At 43.6% G+C, this 14,710-nt stretch overlaps 1 protein-coding gene across 4 annotated transcripts in view; it reads right to left on the bottom strand.

Moving 5' to 3' along the window:
* The window catches only part of LOC115153353 (potassium voltage-gated channel subfamily H member 1-like), an 86,849-nt gene that overhangs the window by 67,466 nt on the left and 4,673 nt on the right, over nucleotides 1-14,710 (bottom strand). For 3 of the 4 annotated variants that reach the window (XM_029698706.1, XM_029698708.1, XM_029698707.1), the window contains 5 exons: nucleotides 9,662-9,768; nucleotides 9,107-9,235; nucleotides 8,683-8,801; nucleotides 8,085-8,252; nucleotides 6,904-7,128 (listed from right to left, as the gene is read on the bottom strand). In XM_029698706.1, the coding sequence (XP_029554566.1) occupies nucleotides 6,904-7,128; nucleotides 8,085-8,252; nucleotides 8,683-8,801; nucleotides 9,107-9,235; nucleotides 9,662-9,768 (748 nt within the window). Of the gene's footprint in view, nucleotides 1-6,894; nucleotides 7,129-8,084; nucleotides 8,253-8,682; nucleotides 8,802-9,106; nucleotides 9,236-9,661; nucleotides 9,769-14,710 lie in introns of all 4 variants that reach the window. The other variant, XM_029698709.1, reaches the window with a different exon arrangement.

Raw genomic sequence — 14,710 nt, 5'->3', positions numbered from 1 at the left:
ACCCTCCCCAGAGAGGAGAGACAGATTAAAAAGGTCAGAGATGGGCTTGGCGATTATAGGGGCAGCAACCTTAACTTCTTTGGGAACGGGGGGCAGTATTGAGTAGCTTGGATGAATAAGGTTCCCAGAGTAAACTGCCTGCTACTCAGGCCCAGAAGCTAGAATATGCATATAATTAGTAGATTTGGATAGAAAACACTCTAAAGTTTCCAAAGCTGTTAAAATAATGTCTGTGAGTATAACAGAACTCATATGGCAGGCAAAAACCTGAGAAGAATCCAACCAGGAAGTGGGAAATCTGAGGTTTGTAGTTATTCAAGTGATTGCCTATCCAATATACAGTGTAAATGGGGTCAGATTGCACTTTCTACGGCTTCCACTAGATGTCAACCGTCTTTAGAACGTTGTTTCAGGCTTCTACTGTGAAAGGGGAGCGAATAAGAGCTGTTTGAACCAGGGGTCTGGTTGAAAGCCTTGAGTTGTTGATCGCATGCGGCAGTGAGCATGAGCTCCGTTCCCTTTCCTTTCTAATGACAAAGGAATTGTCCGGTTGGAATATTATTGAAGATTTATGATAAAAACATCCTAAAGATTGATTATATACATCGTTTGACATGTTTCTACAAACTATAATGGAACTTTTTTTACTTTTCGTCTGGACTTTGTGAGCGCGCTTTGTGCATTTGGATTACTGGACTAAACGCACGAACAAAAAGGAGGTATTTGGACATAAAGATGAACTTTATCGAAGTAAACTAACATTTATTGTGGAACTGGGAACTGCATTCCGATGAAGATCATCAAAGGTATGTGAATATTTATAACACTATTTCTGACTTTTGTTGACTCCACAACATGGCGGGTATCTGTATGGCTTGTTTTGGTGGCTGAGCGCTGTACTGAGATTATCGCACGGTGTGCTTTCACCGTAAAGCTTTTTTGAAATCTGACACAGCGGTTGCATTAAGGAGAAGTTTATCTATAATCCTATGCATAACACTTGTATCTTACATCAAAGTTTATGATGAGTATTTCTGTAAATTGATGTGGCTCTCTGCAAAATCACCGGATGTTTTGTAGGCAAAACATTACTGAACATAACGCGCCAATGTAAACTGAGATTTTTGGATATAAATATGAACTTTATCGAACAAAACATACATGTATTGTGTAACATGAAGTCCTATGAGTGCCATCTGATGAAGATCATCAAAGGTTAGTTATTAATTTTATCTCTATTTCTGCTTTTTGTGACTCCTCTCTTTAGCTGGAAAATGGCTGTATGTTTTTTTGTGACTAGGCGCTGACCTAACATAATCGTATGGTATGCTTTCGCCATAAAGGCTTTTTGAAATCAGACACTGTGGCTGGATTAACAAGAAGTTTATCTTTAAAATGGTGTATAATACTTGTATGTTTGAGGAATCTAAATTATGAGATTTCTGTTGTTTTGAATTTGGCGCCCTGCAATTTCACTGGCTGTTGTCAAGGTGATATCCCAGAGAAGTTAAAGAAGACAGGGTCTAAACTATCTGACCCAGATGTTTTTTGGGGGTCAAGTTTAAGGAGCTCCTTTAGCACCTTGGACTCAGTGACTCATTAGAGAGACATGGCATTAGAGAGACATGGCATTAGAGAGAAATGGCACTGTTTCAACCATAATTGTCTGTGGGATTGATTGATTCTCTGTGAGAAACTTCCGAGGTGCCTATTTGGCTTGATTTGGGGAAAGGTAAATGGAGTGTATTGATTATAGAGCGATCTATAGCATCTTAAATTACCTAGGGGTGAGGGTGCAGCTTCCTGGTCGGTGGGAGCTCCATTTGACCAATATTTGACCAACTACGTAAGATTAGGCAACACACACATATCCAAGATTTAGTATTTGTTTATGTGTAGGCCTATGTACATATTAATCTGCATAGCCAAACAGACAATCACACATTAGTTAGCCAATGGCCATACATCTTCTTCCTGTCTAATGCTTATAGTTTCACTGGCTAATGTCTACACAGAGCTCATTGAGCCAGTCTGTAATGCCTGCCTAACTGTGTTATGCTAATATCTCATTTAATCCAGTCGAATACCTGCACACCTGGACAGCTGTACTGCTAATGCTAACCACTACACTGAAGCTCATTTAATCCAGTACTGTAGCTGCACGCCTGGCTAGCTGCACTGCTAACACTACAGCTACACTTCGAAGGCTACGTTAATTCTAGTTCTATTGCGGCAGATGCAAGGCTAGCCTCTATCCCCTCCACCAGAGAGCTCATTTACATCATGACAGAAGAAATCCCATATCCCCTGATACAAAATTACAGCAGACGTCAAAAAGCTCATTTTAGAAGAGAGAAAAACGATAGAAACAGGAGGAAAAAGAGAAAGAAAATGTATTGTTTTGTTTAGTCTCCTGCTTTCACCTTGCCCGTTAGGAAACGAGCAATCCATTTCACTGCACATCAGTGAGACGTCAGTCTCCAAACCATATGCTGTACTGACTGCTAGGGGTAGCCTTCACATGTAAAACACATGAAAGCATTAGAAGCAGTGACTGACTGACTCTTCCAGTGGATTAGCATTGGACTGCAGACTCCTAGCCTGAAAATCCAGACTGAATTAAGCTCTGTTTCACTCCACTAGTGAAATGTGAATCAGTCTGGATTATTTTCTCCCAGATCCATTTAATGAGAACTTCTTCACAAGGTAGCACTGGAGGTTCTGGTGGGGGACATGGGACTAATTACCCCGCTGTTCTCTAACACTTCCACTGAAAAGAAAAATGAAAGTCAGCCAGCTCACTAAGAGACGAGAAGAGAGTGACAGACCGACAGAGATAGAGCGCGCTGGGCAAAAGACAGTGAGGTTACCCACACCACACTTGAGCACCCAGAGAGTGCTGTGTGAAAGCCTCTCTCTGCAGGCAGCCAGGTCAAAACACATTCAACAGGAAGTCGGGAAACTCAAATCCAAGACTTTCTTCAAAGGCCACAGACAGAGCCATTGTGAAGAGATGGCATAGAAAGCTATAGAAAGTTAACGTCTGCGGGCAGCCAGGTCAAACCTCAACACAACAGCAGCAGGTCATGAACCTCTCGTGGACAGATGCATGTAACATTAACTGGTATCGTAGCGTCTGTCAACAGACTGTGTGGGATATGACGACTAATGAGGAATTTTGTTACTTCCCTGCTTTCGCTTCTCGTTCTAGTATCTTTTCTAACACGTCTCCCCCCAGAAATGAATCGAGCATCTGACGTAATTATGCAAGGCTTTAGTTCTGGCTGTATGAGATTATGAACTCATAAATATCTGGAACTCACACCCAATACACTCTGGGACTTAAAATATATCTTCAAGTATGTATCTACACGGTTGGTATGAATTCTACTTCAATTCATATAAAAAATTAAAGTCCAATTCACATTTTCCTCATTATAAAGCAATTTCATTTTACTTAATGAATTGACTGAATTGAAATGGAACCCAACTCTGTTTATCTGTGCCTCTGAGACATGTTTACCTGAGACTTCCAGATCTGAAACAGGTCTTTCCAAATCTACACTATACAGTATATACAAAAGTATGTGGACATCCCTTCAAATGAGTGGATTCGACTCTTCAGCCACAGCCGTTGCTGACAGGTGTATAAAATCGAGCACACCGCCATGCAATCTCCATAGACAAATATTGTCAGTAGAATGGCTTTACTGAAGAGCTCAGTGAATTTCAATGTGGCACCGTCATAGGATGCCACCTTTCCAACAAGTCAGTTCGTCCCAAAAATTATTCTGCCCTGCTAGAGCTGCCCCAGTCTAGTTCAATACGTTTTTTATTTAACCTTTATTTAACTAGAACAAATTCTTATTTACAATGACAGCCTAGGAACAGTGTGTTAACTGACTTGTTCAGGGGCAGAACGACAGATTTTTACCTTGTCAGCTCAGGGATTCGATCCAGCAACCTTTCGGTTACTGGCCCAACGCTCTAACCACTAGGCTACCTGCCTTCCCAGAACAGTGGAGGCTGTTACAGCAGCAAAAAGGGGAACCAAATCCATAATAATGCATATGATTTTGGAATGAGATGTTCGACAAGCAGGTGTCCACATACTTTTGATAATGTAGTGTATTTACACCTCATCACCATGGGGTTGTGTGACTACTGACACACTACTGAATTCTCTGGTAAGGAGACTGACCCTTTTGTAAGGCACTTCACATAGTGAAAATGACAGCAATTCTATATTTCCTATTGCTGCAGCAGTCTGAGTCATACATTAATATGTGCCTGAGCCTCAACGCTTTAACACTCATGGATAAACGGGTTTAATTCCATCATTTAATGAATGTGTGTGGAAGGTAGGAGGGACGGCACAAATATGCTGCTCTTTGGAGAATATTTTCTTTCCGTTCAAAGAGAATCTTCCTTTTCCTTGAATTCCCTTACTATCTCTTGGTGAGCAGCTTCTGGTCGTAAATGTGGAGAAGAGGCACTCAGAGAACCGCAAAACCCAGAGAGGCCTTTAGTACTGTGTGAAAACACAGCCACACACACACACACACACACAGCCACACACACACACACACTGAAAACAAAGTCACTCACACACACACACACACACACACTGAAAACAAAGTCACTCACACACACGCACACTGAAAACAAAGTCACTCACACACACACACACACACACACACACACACACTGAAAACAAAGTCACTCACACACACGCACACTGAAGACGGAGTCACAAATCAAAACCAACGACCACCATAATAACTCTATACGGCTGCCATAAGACAGATGAACGCTGCCAGGTTTGTGACCCTTCAAATGGAGCCTGACGTCCAGTAACATACGCTGGTTAACAGGCTGAACTCGTCTATAGACACACACACACACACACAGCCTGACGTCCAGTAATATAAGCTAACATAACAGGCTGGGCTCATTGGTTCTGTGGGAGAGACTGAGAAAAGGCTGTGTTGGGTGTTTCAGGAGAGCGGGTAAGGACATTAGCTGCTGTCATTAGCCAAACATAAATTATAAAGTCAGACAGAAAAGGAAAAGCTCAATGGCAGCGAATCAATATAGCTCACTGGGTTTAGACATCTAGAGACTACTAATGTAGAACATGGGGCTGGTAGTGGCAACACCAGGGTTGGGGTTAGATCAATGGGCTGGTAGTGGTAACACCAGGGTTGTGGGTTAGATCATGGGGCTGGTAGTGGTAACACCAGGGTTGTGGGTTAGATCATGGGGCTGGTAGTGGTAACACCAGGGTTGTGGGTTAGATCAATGGGCTGGTAGTGGTAACACCAGGGTTGTGGGTTAGATCATGGGGCTGGTAGTGGTAACACCAGGGTTGTGGGTTAGATCATGGGGCTGGTAGTGGTAACACCAGGGTTGTGGGTTAGATCATGGGGCTGGTAGTGGTAACACCAGGGTTGTGGGTTAGATCATGGGGCTGGTAGTGGTAACACCAGGGTTGTGGGTTAGATCATGGGGCTGGTAGTGGTAACACCAGGGTTGTGGGTTAGATCATGGGGCTGGTAGTGGCAACACCAGGGTTGTGGGTTAGATCATGGGGCTGGTAGTGGTAACACCAGGGTTGTGGGTTAGATCATGGGGCTGGTAGTGGTAACACCAGGGTTGTGGGTTAGATCATGGGGCTGGTAGTGGTAACACCAGGGTTGTGGGTTAGATCATGGGGCTGGTAGTGGTAACACCAGGGTTGTGGGTTAGATCAATGGGCTGGTAGTGGTAACACCAGGGTTGGGGTTAGATCATGGGGCTGGTAGTGGCAACGCCAGGGTTGTGGGTTAGATCAATGGGCTGGTAGTGGTAACACCAGGGTTGTGGGTTAGATCATGGGGCTGGTAGTGGTAACACCAGGGTTGTGGGTTAGATCAATGGGCTGGTAGTGGTAACACCAGGGTTGTGGGTTAGATCATGGGGCTGGTAGTGGAAACACCAGGGTTGTGGGTTAGATCATGGGGCTGGTAGTGGCAACACCAGGGTTGGGGTTAGATCATGGGGCTGGTAGTGGCAACACCAGGGTTGTGGGTTAGATCATGGGGCTGGTAGTGGTAACACCAGGGTTGTGGGTTAGATCATGGGGCTGGTAGTGGTAACACCAGGGTTGTGGGTTAGATCATGGGGCTGGTAGTGGTAACACCAGGGTTGTGGGTTAGATCATGGGGCTGGTAGTGGTAACACCAGGGTTGTGGGTTAGATCATGGGGCTGGTAGTGGAAACACCAGGGTTGTGGGTTAGATCATGGGGCTGGTAGTGGTAACACCAGGGTTGTGGGTTAGATCATGGGGCTGGTAGTGGTAACACCAGGGTTGTGGGTTAGATCATGGGGCTGGTAGTGGTAACACCAGGGTTGGGGTTAGATCATGGGGCTGGTAGTGGTAACACCAGGGTTGTGGGTTAGATCATGGGGCTGGTAGTGGTAACACCAGGGTTGTGGGTTAGATCATGGGGCTGGTAGTGGTAACACCAGGGTTGTGGGTTAGATCATGGGGCTGGTAGTGGCAACACCAGGGTTGTGGGTTAGATCATGGGGCTGGTAGTGGCAACACCAGGGTTGTGGGTTAGATCCCCACTGGGGCCACACTGAATGTTTAGTATGTGTCGCTGTTCAAGCATCCTCCGAAACAGGAGAAATTCTACACAGAACCCGAGACCGTACTGCAATTCAGCTTTAAGTTGCACATTTCTACATATCAAAAACTCTAATTAACTGAACTATTAAAGCTGTAAAAGCTAAATTACCAATATATTGTCAGACCCGATTGACTTCGTCCACATTCTCAAAGGCGCTAACGAGGTCATAGGCCAGGCAGGAGAGCAGGTTGATGAAGAACACCCACCACACACACACACAGTACTGACCTCGTCCACATTCTCGAAGGCGTTGATGACGTCGTAAGGCAGGCAGGAGAGCAGGTCGATGACGAACCAGGTCTTCAGGTAGTTCATCCTGATGAGCTTGGGGTCAGAGATGACCTCTCCAGCCGGGCCCACAAAGGTAGTGTGGAAGTTGAGCACGATGTCCACCAGGAAGATTACGTCTACGATGCTGTCCACCACCAGCCACGTCACGTTGTTCTGCTTGGTCTGATAGTACAGAGGTAGAGTAGAGAATCTTTGTTATAGTAGAGGAGAGAATCTGTGTTATAGAAAAGGAGAGAATCTTAGTAGAGCAGTATAGTAAAGCATCTGTGTTATAGTAGAGGAGAGAATCTTTGTAGAGCAGTATAGTAGAGCATGTGTGTTATAGTAGAGGAGAGAATCTTTGTAGAGCAGTATAGTAGAGCATGTGTGTTATAGTAGAGGAGAGAATCTTTGTAGAGCAGTATAGTAGAGCATGTGTGTTATAGTAGAGGAGAGAATCTTTGTAGAGCAGTATAGTAGAGCATGTGTGTTATAGTAGAGGAGAGAATCTTTGTAGAGAAGTATAGTAGAGAATCTGTGATATTCCCGAATGGCAATTTGCTTTAGAGTAGAGAATCTATATTACCTCCCCAAGATTATTAGCGTACATTTATTTTTTATGCATCCTTGAGGACAGGAGAGGATCTTTATTATAGTAGATTAGAGAATCTTTGTTAGACCATAGAGATATAGGTCCTACTTTAAACAAAGTACAACTTATAAAGGCTTTCTAAAGAATACATAAAGCCTTCATAAAATCACTACATAAATGCTTCACAAATCATCTATAAGAGTATGTCCTACTTGAAAAACTGTGTATAAAAGGGTGACATAACCATTCCCACTGAAGGGTGAATAATCAATTGTGACATAACACACTTTGTATGTTTATACACCATTTATAGAGTCATGACATATGCTTATAGATGATTTGTGAAGCCTTTATGTAGTGCTTATGAATCATTTATGTATGCTAAATAAAGCCTTTACAAGTTGTACTTTGTTTAAAGTGGGACCGAGATATATAATACAAAATAGAGTGATTGATGTCACACACCTGCATAGCTCTAGACAGAATATGCTGATAATGGCAGCCATCTTGGTCAGGGATAAAGTATATGTCATTATATGGTTCAGACCTTGAAGGAGACGTTGTAAGGAACCATAATGGCCGTGTAGAAGGTGAGGATGAGGATGACCCAGTCCCAGGTGGTCTTGAAGGCGCAGTAGTGGAGGATGATGTGGGGTGGCGTCTTGGGCGTCTCCTGCTTGTACTGGGGGAGGATATCTGAGCCCAGCTGGAGGACCTGCAGATTGTATATCTTTGATGAGTTTGATGGAATAAAATCAAAGAAGGGTTTGGGGTAAACCAAGAGGTTACAGTTCACTGAAAGGTACACACAGTGAAATGACATTGCCACCAGCAGCACTGCAGATATTGAGATGAGCGAAGATGCAAGGCACACAGTATCTTAAAGGTTGCTTAGATATTGTTACATCCATATATGGTGTGTGTGTGCATCTGTGTGTTTGTACATGGGTGTGTGTGTGTTATCATTTTGTGCATCTCTATAATCACAAATAAGGACAGAGACAAATGGATTCACAGCACTGGGGCACATGCCTCCACCATAACCAAATGGAATGACAATGGTGTCACACACCACACACACACACACGCCCTAGCTTTATCAGTGTAGTTATAAACACGTACAATAGACATAAATATTAGCGTACCTCAGCTAGGCGGGAGTGCTTGTGAACGTTCTCTCCCTTGTGTACAGTAGGCTGTAGCTGCTGTAACACCCCTCTACTGCTGGTCAGAGCACGAGTTAGCCGGGCAAACTTCCCCCAACCTGAGAGCACGAGGCAAAAAAAGGGTTTTGGGATTGGTAGTCTGTGTGAAAATAATGTACGAATACGGATGTACTAAAGGAAGACCAAGATTGAATGTATTAACTAACCAGAGTGTTATTATTAATAATGACATGTTTAGATTAAAAGCAGCACCCTGATGAGGGCTTTAGACGAAATACATCACGTTATTATAATACTTTATCGTAAAAAGTAGTTAGGACTTGCACATCGTCTCATCTGTAGGGGACTATCCATGTAAATGTGACCACATCCTTTGTTGCCACTTACAAACTTTGTCACTCACCTTTTGAAGTTTCATCTTCTATTGGTTGTTTAAAGGCTGTGATGTCACTGAAGGTGCACAGAAACAGCACCACTTTTTCCTGTTCGTTTCGTATAGGGGCTATCTTGACAAAGAACCATACCGGCGTTCCTGAGATGAGAGAACACACATTATTATAGCTTTATCTATAATAGTCTTTGATACAAACGGTCAAATGGGGAATGCAGCCGTCAACAGAAACTTATTTATTATAAAAGCACATTGTTAAAACTGGACTCAAAGACCCAGTTCCCTGCTGGCGGGACGGGGAGTTATGACTGGGCCCGTATTCATAAAGCATGTCAGAGTAGGAGTGCTAATCTAGGATCAGGTCTCCACTGATTCATTATGACCTACAAGGCAACACTGATCCTAGATCAGCACTCCTACTATGAGACGCTTTATGGCTACGGCCCATGATCTACAGGGTTAGTACTGTTCCAATTGGCGATGGAACAGCATTGTACATATTCATAAAAAATGGCAGAATACATTAGCGTGACAAAAGGCTGTTTTTTATGTTAACTTGGTACTTACTGTTTTTTTTATACATTAGTATTTCAAATGAGTTCATGTCGTAGTTTTCAAACGTTAGCCGTACTTTCTCGCTAGTATCCTTGTCTGTGAGCTCCCCGTACATGAAGCTAGAAACACAAATGGAAAACAACAGTATTCATTTTTAATGTCACCCAGAAGCACTCAAAAACAAGAGCGTAGACATGTTAGAGTGCTGCAACCAAGTAAAATTAGTCTCTTGAAATGCCTTATTGAGGACAGCAGTGTGTGTGTGAAGTGTTTATCAATGTTTTTTATGATTTCAGATTACTGCATTGTTTGCGCAATCTTTATCTGTTTCACTTACAGTACCAGTCAGAAGTTTGTACACACCTACTCATTCAAGGGTTTTCTTTATTTTTACTATTTTGTAGAATAATAGTGAAGATATCAAAACTATGAAATCACACATAGCTAATCATGTAGTAACCAAAAAAGTGTTTATATAATTAAAAAAATATTTTAGATTCTCCAAAGTAGCCACTCCGTCCTTTGATGACAACTTTGCACACTCATGGAATTCTCTCAACCAGCTTCATGAGGAATGCTTTCCCAACCGTCTTGAAGGAGTTCCCACATATGCTGAGCACTTGTTGGCTGCTTTTCCTTCACTCTGCGGTCCAACTCATCCCAAACCATCTCAATTGGGTTGAGGTCGGGTGACTGTGGAGGCCAGGTCATCTGATGCAGCACTCCATCACTCTCCTTGGTCAAAGCCCTTACACAGCCTGAAGGTGTGTTATGGGTCACTGTCCTGTTGAAAAACAAATGATAGTCTCACTGAACGCAAACCAGATGGGATGGCGTATCGCTGCAGAATGCTGTGGTAGCCATGCTGGTTAAGTGTGCCGTGAATTCAAAATAAATCACAGACATTGTCACCAGCAAAGCACCCCCACACCATCACATGTCCTCCTCCATGCTTCACGGTGGGAACCACACATGCGGAGATCATCCGTTCACCTACTCTGCGTCTCACAAAGACACGGCGGCTGGAACCAAAAATCTCAAATTTGGACTCATTAGACCAAAGGACAGATTTTCACCGGTCTAATGACCAATTCTCGTGTTTCTTGGCCCAAGCAAGTCTCTTCTCCTTATTGGTGTCCTTTAGTAGTGGTTTCTTGCAGCAATGAAGACCTGATTCACGCAGTCTCCTCTGAACAGTTGATGTTGACATGTGTCCATTACTTGAACTCTGTGAAACATTTATTTGGGCTGTAATCTGAGGTGCAGTTATCTCTCATGAACTTATCCTCTGCAGCAGAGGTAACTCTGGGTCTTCCTTTCCTGTGGCGGTCCTCATGAGAGCCAGTTTCATCATAGCGCTTGATGATTTTTGCGACTGCACTTGAAGAAACTTTTCAAAGTTCTTGAAAGTTTGCAATGCAATCTGGTTTCAGAGCTGGTCATGGGTGCACCTCAGGCACGCTCAAGGTCCTAAACGATATCTTAACCGCCATCGATAAGAAACAATACTGTGCAGCTGTATTCATTGACCTGGCCAAGGCTTTCGACTCTGTCAATCACCACATCCTCATCGGCAGACTCAACAGCCTTGGTTTCTCAAATGATTGCCTTGCCTGGTTCACCAACTACTTCTCTGATAGAATTCAGTGTGTCAAATCGGAGGGCCTGTTGTCCGGGCCTCTGGCAGTCTCTATGGGGGTGCCACAGGGTTCAATTCTTGGGCCGACTCTTTTCTCTGTATAAATCAATGATGTCGCTCTTGCTGCTGGTGAGTCTCTGATCCACCTCTACGCAGACGACACCATTCTGTATACTTCTGGCCCTTCTTTGGACACTGTGTTAACTACCCTCCAGACGAGCTTCAATGCCATACAACTCTCCTTCCGTGGCCTCCAACTGCTCTTAAATACAAGTAAAACTAAATGCATGCTCTTCAACCGATCGCTGCCTGCACCTGCCCGCCCATCCAGCATCACTACTCTGGATGGTTCTGACTTAGAATATGTGGACAACTACAAATACCTAGGGGTCTGGTTAGACAGTAAACTCTCCTTCCAGACTCACATCAAACATCTCCAATCCAAAGTTAAATCTAGAATTGGCTTCCTATTTCGCAACAAAGCATCTTTCACTCATGCTGCCAAACATACCCTCGTAAAACTGACCATCCTACCGATCCTCGACTTCGGCGATGTCATTTACAAAATAGCCTCCAATACCCTACTCAATAAATTGGATGCAGTCTATCACAGTGCCATCCGTTTTGATACCAAAGCCCCATATACTACCCACCACTGCGACCTGTACGCTCTCGTTGGCTGGCCCTCGCTTCATACTCGTTGCCAATCCCACTGGCTCCAGGTCATCTACAAGACCCTGCTAGGTAAAGTTCCCCCTTATCTCAGCTCGCTGGTCACCATAGCAGCACCCACCTGTAGCACGCGCTCCAGCAGGTATATCTCTCTGGTCACCCCTAAAGCCAATTCCTCCTTCGGCCGCCTCTCCTTCCAGTTCTCTGCTGCCAATGACTGGAACGAACTACAAAAATCTCTAAAACTGGAAACACTTATCTCCCTCACTAGCTTTAAGCCCCAGCTGTCAGAGCAGCTCACAGATTACTGCACTTGTACATAGCCCATCTATAATTTAGCCCAAACAACTACCTCTTCCCCTACTGTATTTATTTATTTATTTTGCTCCTTTGCACCCCATTATTTCTATTTCTACTTTGCACTTTCTTCCACTGCAAATCTACCATTCCAGTGTTTTACTTGGTATATTGTATTTACTTCGCCACCATGGCCTTTTTTGCCTTTACCTCCCTTATCTCACCTCATTTGCTCACTTTGTATATAGACTTATTTTTCTACTATATTATTGACTGTATGTTTGTTTTACTCCATGTGTAACTCTGTGTTGCTGTATGTGTCAAAATGCTTGCTTTATCTTGGCCAGGTCGCAATTGTAAATGAGAACATGTTCTCAACTTGCCTACCTGGTTAAATAAAGGTGAAATAAAAATAAATAAATAAATATCTTAAAGTAATGATGGACTGTCGTTTCTCTTTTCTTATTTGAGCTGTTCTTGCCATAATATGGACTTGGTATTTTACCATATAGGGCTATCTTCTGTATACCACCCCTACCTTGTCACAACACAACGGATTGGTTCAAATGCATTAAGAAGGAAAGAAATTCCACAAATTAACAAGGTACACCTGTTAATTGAAATGCATTCCAGGTGACTACCTCATGAAGCTGGTTGAGAGAATGCCAAGAGTGTGTATACTTCATAGTGTTGACGTCTTCACTATTATTCTACAATGTAGAAAATAGTACAAATAAAGAAAAACCCTGGAATGAGAAGGTGTGTCCAAACTTTTGACTGGTACTGTACATGTTTCAAGCAGACCACCATAGTCCCTGTGCCCAAGAACACCAAGGTAACCTACCTAAATGACTACTGACCCGTAGCACTCACGTCTGTAGCCATGAAGTGCTTTGAAAGGCTGGTCATGGCTCACATCAACACCATCATTCCAGAAACCCTAGACCCACTGCAATTTGCATACTGCCCTAACAGATCCACAGATGATGCAGTCTCTATTGCACTCAACACTGCAATTTCCCACCTGGACAAAAGGAACACCTATGTGAGAATGCTGGTCATTGACTACAGCTCAACATTCAACACCATAGTGCCCTCAAAGCTCATCACTAAGCTAAGGACTCTGGGACTAAACACCTCCCTCTGCAACTGGATCCTGGACTTCCTGACGGGCCGCCCCCAGGTGGAAAGGGTAGGCAACAACACATCTGCCTCAACACAGGGGCCCCTCAGGGGTGAGTGCTTAGTCTCCTCCTGTACTCCCTGTTCACCCACGCCAAGCTTGACTCCAACACCATCATTAAGTTTGCAGACGACACAACTGTGGTTGGCCTGATCACCGACAACGATGAGACAGCCTTTAGGGAGTTAGTCAGAGACCTGGCAGTGTGGTGCCAGGACAACCTCTCCCTCAATGTGATCAAGACAAAGGAGATGATCGTGGACTACAGGAAAAGGAGGGCCGAACACACCGACAGGTCTGTAGAGGAGCAGGTTGAGAGCTTCAAGTTCCTTGTTGTCCACTTCACCAACAAACTATCATGGTCCAAACACACCAAGACAGTCGTGAAGAGGCCACGACAACGCCTATTCCCCCTCAGGAGTGTACGGCCCAGTTCATCAGTAGGGCCAAGCTTTATGCCATCAATGAACTCTATACCAGGCGGTGTCAGAGGAAGGCCCTAAAAATTGCCAAAGACTCCAGCCACCCTAGTCATAGACTGTTCTCTCTGCTACCGCACGGCAAGCGGTACCGGAGCGCCAAGTCTAGGTCCAAAAGGCTTCTTAACAGCTTCTATCCCCAAGCCATTTACGCTGCTGCTACTCACTGTTTATTGTCTATGTATAGTCATTTTACCCATACATACATGTACATATCACCTCAATTACCTTGAGAAACCTGTTTTTATTTTATTTAACCTTTATTTAACTTGACTAACCTGTACATACTGACTCGGTACCGGTACCTCCTGTATATAACCTCGTTATTGTTCTTTTAATGTTGCTCTTTTATTTTTTATTTTAGTTTATTTAGTAAATATTTTTCTTAAAAACTGCATTGTTGGTTAAGGGCTTGTTAGTAAGCATTTCATGGTAAGGTCTACACGTGTTGTATTCGGCGAATGTGACAAATAGAATTTGATTTGATTTTGTTTGCACAAAGATCCATTTAATTATCTGATAGTCAAAATATCCATCTTCAAAATACAGTAAGCACGTAGCACACACCCACCCTCTGGTTTAACACACTCTGGTCTCACACCACTGATTGCAGCCATTGCAGACATATCAAAAATAGCTCTGTGGAGTTGTTAGCTTTGAACCACAGGGTAATTCTAATGAGACTGCATTTTGGGGCCTGCTCGCAAGGATCAAGGCGCAACGGCTCCCAAAGTCCACTGGCTTCATCTGACATCACTCCTGACAGGAACATATCTCGACACACCATGCGC

This window comes from Salmo trutta, chromosome 18, assembly GCF_901001165.1.
Source record: "Salmo trutta chromosome 18, fSalTru1.1, whole genome shotgun sequence".
Classification (NCBI taxonomy): domain Eukaryota; kingdom Metazoa; phylum Chordata; class Actinopteri; order Salmoniformes; family Salmonidae; genus Salmo; species Salmo trutta.
The sequence above is the reverse complement of the archived record's forward strand: the minus strand, read 5'-3'. Positions and strand labels throughout refer to the sequence as shown.